The following is a 13,796-nucleotide window of genomic DNA, read 5'->3' on the forward strand; positions in this document are numbered from 1 at the left end:
GAAGTTTGCAAGCACTAAACAAAAAGAAGGCTTCATGGAAGTGGCTATATTTTAAGTGCATTTGAAATGAAGAAAATGTGGGGCTGCAGGATGGTCATTGCAGAGATAAGAGAAATGTTCAAGGACATATTATATTGTTGGATTATTAAAATATTGCATCATAGTTCATAGGTTGATTGCTACAGACAGACAGTTTTGATATTGGATTCTATTTTTTCTTGTTATTTTTTCAGTAGTCTTTTGATGACTTGGACACAAACTGGTTTCACCAAAGTTGCATGAGGACCAGGAACTCAATGGCTTTGTGATTCACAAGGTATTCAGATCAAAGGCCGGGTACATTAGGCCATCAAGCAAACTTCCATTCCTGGTAAGCTATTTAAAAATAATATAAAACAGTGTGTTTCTATCTCAATTGGAGCAAACAGTTTTCATGGTTTGACAATGGGCTTAACCCCAACATTTTCTAAATACATATTTTTTGTTGTGTTTTAGTTTGACAGCACAGATTCAGAGGACAGTTGTGTGGACGTCAACACTACATCAGCATCTAGTGACCACAGAACTACCACTGTGAGTCAGACCAGTCACTGTATGACTACAAGGGCCAGGGGGAACCCAAACTGCATCAACACAGCAGATTTCTAGTTATCCTTTCACAAGAAGGGCCAGAGCTAACCAGCCCTCTGCAACACAGCAAGCGACCAGCAATATCATGACCAGAGCTAACCAGCCCTCTGCAACATAGCAAGTGATTAGTGATATCACGACCAGAGCTAATTTTGAATTTTAGACCAAAAACCATCATGCCACACTTCTGTAAACGGAAGACAGATAGGGCTTCAACTCCTCTTGTGGATTTGGACAGAGCAGTGGGAGAGTACAGAAAGGGAAGTCCATATGTCAGGTGGCAAGGGACATGAAGATCGACAGGATGACTTTAAAGCGATACATGGATATGAAACGACTAGGAGAAGTAAAAAGAACAGGGTATAGGAGAACAGGACATGCCAATCAAGTCTTTGATGAAGAAATTGACACAGAGCTTGCAGAACATATAAAAAATCTAGCTGCAATGTTTCACAGTCTAAGTGCCATGAAATGTCGTGAACTGGCATTTGAGTTGACACGACAAAATGACATTGATGTCCCCGCAAGCTGGATCAGAGAGGAATAAGCAGGTGAGACAGGTGAGACTATAGCTTGAATTTGTTATGTAAATCTCAATGTAAACTGCAATGGTTCAATAAAGGATAAATTAAAAAATGACCATAAACCATAACTTTTAGCCTTTGCTAGGACGTGATTGGTTCATGAGTTTTAGGGTGCGCCACCATCTGTCATACCGCACTCCTGAAGCAGCTTTCCTCAGAAGAGCCACTGCCTTTAATAGGCATAATGTGGGGGAGTTCTTTGATAACCTCACTTCAGTGATGGACAGGTAACATTATGATTTATAGACTAGGCCTCCCACATTAACTGACTAAATCTGTAACTTCAAACTGCTTTAAGCTTCTCTGATTAACTCATTTCATTTTGAATCTCCATTCAGGTATAGCTTCCCTCCACACATGATCTACAACATGGATAAAAACTGGTGTTACAACAGTGCAGACACCCAAGCAGATTGTAAGAGAGATGAGAAGAAAAAAGATGATGAGAAGAGAAAATGGTGTTGTTATGCTCACTCTGCCACCTCACACCTCCCATTGCTTACAACCCTTAGACAAAACAGTCTATGGACCACTGAGGACCTACTACAATAGAGCCATGGATGGTTGGATGCGTACAAACCCTGGTAAAATCGCAACAATTTATGACATTCCAGGACTTGTGAAGGAAGCATTCATGTCTGCAATGACACCAAGGAACATCATCTCAGGATTCAAAGTTACAGGCATATTCCCGTTCAACAGGGATATTTTTCCAGATGAAGATTATGTCCCATCCATGGTCACAGACAGATCAAACCCGGAGGAGCCATCAAACTGTGCTGACCTGTCTGTACCATCAACCCATGCCATGAGTTCTGATTGCTCATCAGCAGTTCCAGACCCAGACGAGCCACTTGCTACTCTGCCTGAACCATTAAACAGAATCATGAATCCTGAACACTCATCTGTCAGTGATGCTTCTGGTTCTCCTGCCCATTTGGGGTATGTGTCTCCAGGAGACATACTTCCCCTCCCTAAAGCCACAGCAACCAAACCTAGAATGAAAAGGAAGATAGTAAAAACAAAAATCTTGACCAACACACCAGAAAAGCTGGAGGCAACCAATGACAGAAAAAATAAAAAGACCGAAAAAGAGGAGAAAAAGGCTCTGAAAGGGTCAAAACAAATCAAATCCAAGAAGAAAACTGTTGACTACAGTAGCTCAGAGGAAAGTGAAATAAACATTTCACTTAATGACACTAATGACTATGATAGTTCAGAAGATGTCCTGAGTGATGATGATAGTGATAAGAATCTGTCTGCTGGTGACTTTGTCATTGTGAACTTTGAGACAAAGTCGTGGGAGTTCTGTGGATGGAAAGCCATCCACATCACACATCATTCAAAGAGAATGATGAAGGACTCACCCCTAGAAGTGATGTCCTCAAAAAACCGATTAGACTGCAAAAACTTGGTGGAACAGCTAGAAGAGAGCAGAAGTTCATATTCCCCTGCAGCATTGACAAGTGGGATGTTGAGTAGTAGCCTGGTCCTGTGAGGAGAATTGATGTCGATTTTGTTCTTCATTTTGAACTTGATTTTGTTCTAAAAATTTTAAATAGGCCTTGTTTTAAGAAAATTGGCCTTTGAAGCTGTAAACTTCACCTTTAAATAAAACCTTAAAGAAGTATAATTTGGTATTGAATTTGTCTTGCTTTGATATAGGATTATATGAGGTGAAAATGTTCAGTTTTACTTCAACATAATCAATGGCACAATTTACCCCCATGTGGCTCAACTTATCCTTTCCCTCGGCTCAACTTGCCCCTGATGAGGGGTAAGTTGAGCCAAGAGACCACTTTTTTTTGGAAAGTCATATTTTGAAAATTGTTTATTTTATGTATAAAGTGATTATTCCCAGGGATGCACCACATCCTGAAATATATGTACATATTTTAGTTGGAGACATTACTGTCATGCTCTCACTTTAAAGACGCCTCAAGTAAAAACTGGATCAACTCACCCTGCTCTCCCCTATGGTCTAACTGCCCGAGTGCACTCTTCTAGACTGATAAAACAGGTGAAACCAGATTGAGTGACAGGCGATAGGCCATGAATGGGCCAGGAGGCAACTAAGGCAACTGTTGAGACAAAAAAAAGAATCATTACCCGATGTCAAGAGAAGAAAACAGGTTTCTTGCAAACCAGCAAGATACACTCCAGGATCAGTCTGAGTTTATTGTGTTTCCTCGAACTGAATCTCCGCTGAGGTAAGATACATGATTTGCTTAAATGTGTTTAAGTTTACATGTATTTGATGACATTTGAAGTTTCAATTCATACACATCATGAAAACTAAATGTGGCTGCTAACCATTTTCATAGTTTTAACAAGTTTAATTGCTTTAACTTGCAGCAGAAACCCTGCCTCCTTACGTTATAAGTGATTACATTTCCCACAAATTGTTTTTGGCAAACTATTGTGTATATATATAAACACAATGTCTAGGTTTGCCAATATAACACATAAGCTCACATTTTCTCCTGTCTGTGAACCAGATGGGATTTGAATATTCATATACTGTATGTTTCCTTAATTTTACAAAGCCTTCCCTCAATGGGAGACAACAGTATCTCATAACTTTTATATGTGTCCTGGTTTAACTAAAATGCAAACTAAAGCTGAAATAAACGGAACTCTCACTTCTTTGTGTTTGTTCCTGGCACATTTCTGTACTTACACTTTATTTGGATTTTTCAATGTCAACCCTGAAATGTGTGTCAAATATTTGCATGTGAAAGAAATAATATCATCTCTTTGCTGTATGTCTGCAGAACACTTCCTTAAATTAACTCTATCCTAAATGATACATTCAAGCATACAGTACATTAGATCAAATATGTTATCAGGTCTCTCTGTCTCATCATAGCTGTACTCCTGGTAAAAGGTATGTAATGTATTCATCTAAAATATTGCAAATTCATCTTTACATTGCACCTAATTTGTAACAGTGCTCCTGTGGTTATTTTAGTATTGTTTTGCTATGATTCATAGCAGTTATTCACAGGTGTGGTCTGTGTACTGGGAGTCCTGTCACTGTTGATAGTGGTATGGTTTGTTGGCTTTGTGTTTTTATTTTTTTTATTCCTTTTCACAGGTAGGATACTCCCAGCACTCTACCAGTGGGTGGTTGGTTCCCGGCCGTGGTACACCTGTCTGTCCTCTCCTCTTCCTCCCTTTTTAGAGGTATTAATTCCTGTTTTTAATAAGTAGCCCTTTATGGCAACTAACCCACAGAAATGGTGTCAGATTGCAAAAGACTGCAGCAGTATTTACCTTATAAGTGTTTACATTATAGTGCAACGGGTAAATGACTTGGCCACTTGGGGATGAATCCTAATGTTAAACCGCAAAGGGAGTAACGCTGCTGACTTTGGTTGTGGCCTTGGTTGATGGTCGATCAATCAGAGGAATGTCCTGGGTGACAGGATCAAGTTAGTAGAAATGATTGAAAGGCAAACATACCACACACTATTTGCATAGAGATCATTTCATTGCGCAGGTCAAGTTTTTGCAAGTTATCACTAACAAAAATACAACTAAACAAAGTGTCACTTAACACTGTTTGTCATACTGTGGTCACAGATCAGGACTGATCACCAATCATGAAGATCAGAGGTCATAGAGAAACAGTGGTCAGCTTTTGCTGTCCGAAGTTTGCTGCCATCTTCCTTTTCCTGGCTGTGTTTGTCCTCATCTTTTTGCTTTTTAACATGGATGCCCTGAAGGTGAGAATTTGGTCATGAGTGGGACTGCTTGAAGGGTGGACCCTGTTTGAAATAGTCTCATTTCAGGATATTGTTTTCATATGCAGTGTGGCTTTAGATGACAGTAATGTTCTTCATCAGTATTCGTAAACAATGCCCATGTTAATGGTAATAAAAAAAACATGTCACTCAGTGCAACAGTTTGGTTCACTGATTAGTTTTTAATTGTTTTCGGGCCACAGTTGAGCTCTATGGCACAGAGGAACGATCCACATATAACAGACCTTTGCTACACAGATAATACTTGTTAGTAGGATCAATTGATTGTTGGTTTTGGTCTTTTCATGGGTTCAGTGCAGAAATGTTTGTTTTGCACCATTCTGGAGTGGAAACAAATAATTCCACAATGAAAACCCAATGCATACGTAACTAGGGCCCGTAGGAAGGCACCCCAACATACAGGGACCCGACAACGCCACTCTGGGAATTTTACCCAGACAAGCCAACACCATGTTCCTCCTTCCTATCATGAGAGGTGTACATTATTACCCACATATGAGAACAACTATGACTAGGAACATCAGAGGAAGGCATACCTTAGAGCTGCGAGTTACAGCGATCACCAGCCAGCCCTAGTGTGGTAATGTGGCACACACACACACAGCCACACAGGTATTCTGGTCTTGTCATATAACACTATGCTACCTCCAGCTAGCTCCAGTCTGACTGCAAACAGTGCCTGCAAAAATGCCAGTGAAATACTTAAAACATGCACAGATAACATGCACAAGGAAAACTGGTTAGGCAGATACCTTAATCTGATTGTCATCACCCTCAACAGAAAAATGTGAGGCAAAACCTCCCTCCTAACTGCACATGGCTCCTTTTTGAAGGGACTGTTAAACCAGGATGTGGACAAGTGTTACCTGTTCTCAATCACTGATTATCAGATGGGGCAACACCCACAAGAGCTCACTCATTACACATAGAAAGAGTATTGTTACAAACAGACATTTTAGACCAATTTAGCATTATATTTGTACCCTCACTTTTGAGATTTATATGAAGAGGAAAATTAACTACATTAGTTTTTCACCAGAATAACTAGTATGAACACTTCAGTTGTGTTAAATATAAACATCATAATTGAACTGTAACATTGTCCGCATCTAAAAATTCATTAAGAATGATTTTTTTTTTTTTTTTAAAAAGGAGAAAAAATGATCTCCTAATAGCGCACCTTAAATTCATCAACCTGTGTAACTGTCGACAGCAATATGAAAAGTAACATTTAAATTATTGCTACATTTTTTACTGAAATGGAATGTAAGGATATTCTGACTGCAGTTTCCTCCCTTTAGCTTGTACATATTTTTTCAGTCTTTGATCAGCTTCTTTCATCAACCCCTTCAACTATTCAGTTATTTTCTGGTGTGGGGCAGGAAAAAAATCCTTTTGTTTCATTTAGTTCATTTGTCTTACATTATAACGTTTTTTTATATGTCTTTGTCACATCACTCTCTTGGCCTCCCTGCCAGTTTCAGCATAAGGTGATCACCACCTTCCCTGCTCCAAGACCTCACCTGCAACGCCGCTTCTGCAGCTTCCAGCCGCGGTCCCCTGAAGATGCTCTGGAGGAACGCCTCCTATTAGACTCCATTGCTTGGCCTGAAACTCCATCCTTGCCAGTTCCTCTTTCCCTGGAGCAGACCACTGATCCTGCCCACAGCACCTTTACTATTCTCCCTGAGAAGGGTGGACGACAGTGGCATGTAGGGGATCAGCTGGAAGTTCTGATCAAAACGTATGACTTCAAGGGCCGTCCGAAGAAGTCTGGGGGAGATGTCTTACTTGCCCGTCTGCACAACCGAGCACTTGGTGCAGGTGTGGCTGGGAAAGTGCTGGATCATCTCAATGGCTCCTACTCTGCTGTATTTTCTTTACTCTGGGAGGGAAGCGCACAGGTTGAGGTGATGCTAAAACTATTGTATTAAATGTGATTGTGACATTAGTCTATCTTCTCATTGATCGTTAGCTAAGCCCCACCCCCCTCAGTTACTGTTGCTAAGCCTGTCAACTTTTGGTTCTTGCATGACACATATGCAGCAATTTTCAAAACAGTGGGTCCTTTATTTTCATACAGTGGTTGGATTATTCTGTATGCTGTCAATAATTCTTATCAAAATCAAGATAACTACTCTACCATGGTCCAGATTCGATTGCTAGCACAGGATTGAGAAGTGCTAAACCGATTCAGCAATCAAAGATTTGATCTGGTCTCTAGCACTATCTAGAAAAGAAATATTATCTTGTTTAACATCATTTAATATGGCAGTGGAACTTTTGAAATTCAGTATATCCAAGAGTGTTGAGTTACACTGACATATTGAGACATCCGTCTCTTCCATCGAGTGTCAACCAATTTATTGACAGCATATAAACTAACTAACATAATACAGCAAAGAGAAACAGATGCATCTAAACCTGTACCATCATTTAAAAAAAGCAGAGCAGGAGAAAAGGACATTTTTATTGACAAGGATTGTTAGGGCAGATGCCATTGAGTACTAAAAGATGTAGACTTCTTAGAACTCCTTGCACTGCCACATCATATCTGTGTTCCTGGAGTTCCCTCAGGGCAATTTGAGCAATTTGGGCAAAAGTATGCCAGCTTTTGTGCCATACTCTGGATCAACTGATATGAAATAGATTCTAGTCTTTGATAAATATTACACATAGTAAAATTTGGAAACAAGTTCATCATTCATTTTAGAGCCCTGGGTACTCCATAAGCATTACATGAGGATCTCAGTTGAAGGTAAAAGAGAAAGGCAGAACCGAGCAGACCATAAGCATCTTTTATGTCCTGGTATGCTTGGAGTCTGTTTCATGTATAATGTTGTTGAGAACATGAGTACCTCTCTCTGACCAGTGGGGAAAGGTTAAAGTCTTACCACCCCACAGTGATGGCATAACTGTTAAAAAGAGGAATACTTAGGTGACATTAACAAGGATATTCTGCCAACATCACAAGGAACAATCAGGATTTCTCAGGATTAAGCCATGAGTTCAAAGCTCTTGTGAAAGCCCAGAAATTAAATTTGAGATTAGTTCAGTTCTGACCACCTGCATTCCTTGTAGTATTTGATTCTGGAGAATTTCTTTTCCAAACAAGGTTATTGATAGTGTTGTGTAATCTATTCCAATACCCAGCTGGTGGTAAGAGATATAGAGCAGCATTATGTGTCTAGATTTTGAGATATCTCTCTCTGAGATTTCTGCAAATTTGATCCTAGTCAAGATTTTCTTTTTAAGAGTCAATTCCCGCCTAGTTATATCTGCTAGTATGTTATTAAGTCTAGTGCCATAATTGTCTGTGGTGATTATGGTATTTGCGGGCAAAATATTCCAACCAAGATAATGAAATTACTAAATATTAGTGGGAGGCTTTGCCACAGCCAGCATCTCATTCAGTGGACTTTTTTAATGTAACCTGTAATGCCCAAGAATAATGTAGTATGAAATGCTCCTTGTCCTTGGAGGTAACATTGGATTACTACTGTAGGTAGTAAACTCATTAGCCAGTCATGCTAACATTTGCAGATTACGTTAGAGCAGACAAACACACTAAAACTTACACTTTTGCTCTTCATATTTTTGTGTTTGGAGAGGCTAAAAAAGAGAACACCCTGCAAACTCTTTAGATGTCAAGTATTGATCTTACTTCAACCCTATGCACACCACTTCACGATGTGGAGAAATCCAAAGATTGACAGACCTACTGTGCCTAGTTATGATTGCTAAACTATAATTGGACAATCGCTGCTCGGGGAGGGGTTTAGTTAATGATCAGTTCTCTAGACATGAGTATCTGGAGATCAATCTGGTTTACACCTGAAACAAAGTGTGCAAATTTTAGTAGTGTTCACTCTTTTTGTTTTTATTGCTTTGACAGAGGCCAAGTAATGGGGGTTGAACTTTGAACTCTGGTTTTCTGTCCTATCAGGTGACGCTGGTTCACCCCAGTGAGGCTGTCACAGTGTTGCACAGGCTGACCAGAGAACAGCCAGATAGGATTTCTTTCCGGAGTGTCTTCCGCTCAGGCTCAGTCTCTGAAACCACCACCTGCAATGTCTGCCTGCGTCCGACCCAGCAGCCACTGTGCAACTACACTGACCTCATTACAGGCGAGCCGTGGTTCTGCTACAAGCCAAAGAAGCTGAGCTGTGACGCCAGGATCAGCAACTACAATGGCGGGTTTCATAAACAGCTCAAGGCTCAGGAGGAGAAGCTCTTTCGAAGGTGAGTGGGCAGAAAGACAAGACTGGCTTCTTTTTTTTTCAAAGTGTTACTTATGTATCTCCTTGGTGGAAAATTGTGTAACTAGAAGCTGTAAAGATTGAATCTAGAGATGTTTAGTCTAAGATAACACAAAGTGAAATAGATTTGCCAAGGGAGAGTAACTGCTGATTCTGGACGTGTTTTTCCCCAATCTGTATTCCCATTTCAAAAATGTTTTTAGTGATATGCTCAAGATTACTTAACATATAAGCATTGGTCACTGCCAGATAAATGAAGGATCCTATAGGTTTAAGTTATGGCCACCAATTTTAGTTTCTGAGAAATAATGTTTTGTCCATCATTTCTGCATAGTGGACGACTCAAAATAGTACAATTCCCATGACACACTAATGCAGCTGCTATGGAGATGGAGCCAGTCAGAGGTGTAAATCAGAGTGATAGCCAATTTGAAACACTTTGTCATTGCACTTGAACATCGTGGCACAGGTCCTGAATTTATCAACAGTTGACCCAAAATTTAAAGCTGAACTGATTTAAGCTGCAGATTGTCTTTTCACGTTTCTGAACCTTGCAATCGTTTGATTCCACCCACTTTTAGCCCTGTACATAATAGAATCGGTGACTGGATGTTTCTTGCTGAAATGCACCTTAGAAGTTGTAGTTAGGGCTTGTGCCTTTGACTTTTTATCAAAGGACCAGATATTTTCTAACACTGATGATTTAACCAGGAGACTTTCATGCCAATCCAAGCTGTAGAAGTGCTCCAACTGTGAATCGCATAATGTTGTCTTTGGGAAAAATTAATGGGACTTCTACTTCCAAACCAGTTCAGACTGGATCATATTAGTTGACTTTCGTTTTTTTAATGGATAGCATTTGTAATGATTCATTTGTTTTTTGTAAATATATACATTTTATTTTGGGTGTGGTCTTTTCAGAAAAAAGTGCAAAGTGAAATAAATTTTCACTTTGGACCCATTGTTCGTGTGGTGACATGAATTACAACAGTTTTAACTCACTTCTAAAAAAAATGGATTTTTATGGGCTAGGTTTTATGTAATGTTGAATATTTACTTCCAAGTAGTTGTTTCCCATATTGGTGCTTGATTGTTCTAGTTGTAACTTCATGAAATGATTTTAAAATGTTGTCTTCCTTTCTTGTGTTTTATGTTGTTAGTGTTATAATGTGTGCAAGAGATATTTTATTCTGCATGCTTTTCTTCAGTGGTGTCAACATGAAAGTCTACATTCGAGCTTCAGGATCTGCTAGTGTCACCGTGTTGCCAAAAAATAAAGGTAATGCACAATTCTTACTTTTACCACCACCACAGCCTATATTATTAGTAATAATAATTCAAAATTGAATGTTGTACAGATTATTAGAAGTAAACCAGTCAGAGAAATGAACATTTGTATAAAATTTACCACTATGTTCTAGACAGCATTCTCCTGTAGAGATGTATTCAGACCAGTTTTTGAAGAGCAATGAGAGCACAAAGTACTAGGCCAAAAGTGTTAGCTGATAGCAGTATATCTAGTCATTATGGAATGAAGATAAGCCATAAGTGTTTTCTTATACCACATATTTCCCCCCTTATCCTCTAACTTCTTCTCAGATCAACCAGAGGTGAAGAGCAGCATTGTGCATTCTGGACCTGTTGGCTATTACTACCAGGGTGCATGGCAAGCATTAAGTGGCACCAAAGTCCGCCATTTCAACACATCGTCTGTCATCAGTCAGTGTCTGAAAGGCAAGGTCGTCCACTTGTATGGAGACTCTACCATCAGGCAGTGGTTTGAACACCTCAACACAGTACTGCCAGGTAGTTCATCAACAGAAATCTCTAGCAAAGGTTTGATTTTGTTCATACTGCAGCTTAATGTGTCCTAATTCTTTCCTTTTGTAATACTTTTAGATCTCAAGCAGTTTAATCTGCACAGTACAGTTCAAGTTGGACCTTTCATGGCTTTAGACTATGCAAACAACATTTTGGTGAATTTCAGATTCCACGGTCCCCCTGTCCGTTCTAGAAATGTCCCAGCCATCGAGCTGCACTACATTGCCAATGAACTAGACCATGTAGTTGGAGGCACCAACACCGTTGTAGTTTTTGGCATCTGGGCACACTTCAGCACTTTCCCCATCGAGCTCTACATCCGGCGGCTGCAGAGCATCCGCAGGGCGGTAGTGCGGCTGCTGGACAGGGCTCCAGGCACATTGGTTTTAATCCGGACTGCAAACCCCAAAACTATGACGCCTGATGCAGCACTGACCAATAGCGACTGGTACTCGCTGCAGCGTGACAAGGTACTCAGAGCCATGTTCAAAGGACTGAATGTTCATCTGCTGGACGTCTGGGAGATGGTCTTGGCCCACCACCTGCCACACAACCTCCATCCACAACCTCCCATTATTAAGAATATCATTGATGTTGTTTTGTCCTACATCTGCCCTCAAAAGGGCAGCTAGATGAGTATTTGTTGGGGGAAAGGAGTGTGAATTCACATACATGTGCTGAGTCCTCATGTTTCTGTGTTTCTGCCAGGTGCTGAAATTCACTTACTATTTTCTACCATTTTTCTATTTTTTACCAATATTGATACAGAGGTCTGGTTCTAAATTAGTTTGTCTATGATAAATGGTATAGTTTAGTTGTAATAGTTTAATAGTAAAAGTTTAGCTTAGCAGAAATAATGGAAACACTTGGAAACACAGCTAGCTTGGCTCTGTCCAAAGGTAACTATATCCGCCTATAAGCACCTCTAAAGCTTACTAACACACATTGTATATTGTTTGTTTCCGTACAAAAACAAAAGTATAAAAATGACAGTTTGTATTTCTTGGCCCATCACAGAGACTTTCTGGAGTCTCTGCTGGTTGCCTGGCAACCCCAAATTGTCATTAAGTGTACCTTGATTTCTGTACAGATTAGATATAACATGTTAATAAATTAACGTTAGAGGTTCTGGTTGGCCAATTTTGTTACCTTTTGTAGGAGCCAAGCTAGCTGTTTCAAGTCTTAATGCTGAGCAAAGCTAATTGGCTGCTGGCTCCCATAATGTATATATACAAATACAATGTATATATACAATACATTTTCATTAAATAATAATAGTACTGCAAAAAGCAGTAAAAATTAGTAATTGAAAAATGCAGATCAAAACTTGTTAAGACAGGAGAATAAATTAATATAAGTTAAAATAAAATACATAAATAAAATGCAATAATCATTCATTGAATGGCAGCTCAATTTTTAAAACTCAAACATGTTCATGGTATGATGAGGAAAAAATTAATAGACATGAATATTCAAGAATCATCCTATGTTTACAACACGATCTTAATTGAATAGATTTGTTAGACACAATAACATTTCAGTAAAAGTTAATAACACATTATCCCAATAACAAATGAATATTTGTCCCCCTTTGTTATAGCCATAATACTCTCCTAACCTTTGCCTAAGCTTCTACATACATGGTTCCTTAAGAGCTGAGGAGTATTGATATTTGCAAACAAGGGCCAAAAGGTCAAAGTAGGCTGTATCCTATTTCAGCACAAGCAGACATAGTCTAGCCTGCACTATTTCAGCTAATTGTAGCTTAGTGAGCAGCTACGCAGTTAGGGGTTCATTCTTTCTGACAGAAAGTTTAACAAAACAAGTAAATTTGACTCAAAATGACTCATGGGATGGTTTATACACCATAAACTGATGTTAACCAGCAGGGTGAGATACTTCTTTCACTTGACAGTCACTCAAGTAAGAATAAAACTGCAAGTGGATGAATTTTTTAGGAATGTATAATAACAGCCTTGATATTAAACAACATCTACCTTTATCTCAATAGCAGAAACAAAGACATTTTTTTATGTAGTTTATGAGTGTTGATGCTATACTGATAAATTAAATCTCATTTAAACAAGATGTTATTGCTGACATAATTATGGATATCATATGAAATGTTTCCTGGGATATCTTACTGGTTGTGGGTTCATGGAATGTGGGGAAATGTAATTTCTTAGTTGTTGCACTTTTCTTTATTTTTTGTTATATATACAAACTACAACTGGAACAACCATATGGAATGTGGTGTATTTTGCTTAAGTTATATTTATGTAATAGTAGATCAAATGAATTGTCAGATCTCTCGAACATCATGGCTGTACTCTTTCAGATAAAAGTAGCCAACCTGTGACCTGAAACTCAGTAGACTTAATAGGACTCATTTGACTTTAACAATAGACAAACCAGACTAACCACTACTGTATGTCTGTTTACATCTTGCAAACACTCAGCATCCACTATTATTAAAAGGCAAACATATTTACAGCCTCATAAGGGCTGATTACCCAACCAAGCTTATGAATCAATTTTACAAACATGTCCACAGAAAACTAAAAATCCTGGTTATTTTGATACGGCTGACACATCCTCATTCAGTTTGTGAATTTCTCTGTTATTTGAATACATAAGATACATTAAGCGTAAATTTAGGAGAGAATTAAGGGGGAAACAAGGTACTCTCCAAAACCAAAGCCAGAAGCTAAGTATTTATCCAGACCTAACTGCTG

At 39.0% G+C, this 13,796-nt stretch overlaps 1 protein-coding gene across 1 annotated transcript; it reads left to right on the forward strand.

The window, feature by feature from the left end:
* Positions 1 to 4,819: 4,819 nt before the first annotated feature.
* Positions 4,820 to 13,305, forward strand: LOC122974708 (NXPE family member 3-like). The gene is made up of 6 exons (XM_044342595.1): positions 4,820 to 4,942; positions 6,460 to 6,891; positions 8,928 to 9,223; positions 10,449 to 10,519; positions 10,840 to 11,046; positions 11,140 to 13,305. Exons 1-6 carry the CDS (start codon positions 4,820 to 4,822, stop codon positions 11,691 to 11,693), a joined length of 1,683 nt encoding a protein of 560 aa, XP_044198530.1. The 3' UTR covers positions 11,694 to 13,305.
* Positions 13,306 to 13,796: the final 491 nt, after the last annotated feature.

Source organism: Thunnus albacares, chromosome 23 (assembly GCF_914725855.1).
Source record: "Thunnus albacares chromosome 23, fThuAlb1.1, whole genome shotgun sequence".
In the NCBI taxonomy this organism is placed as follows: Eukaryota; Metazoa; Chordata; class Actinopteri; order Scombriformes; family Scombridae; genus Thunnus; species Thunnus albacares.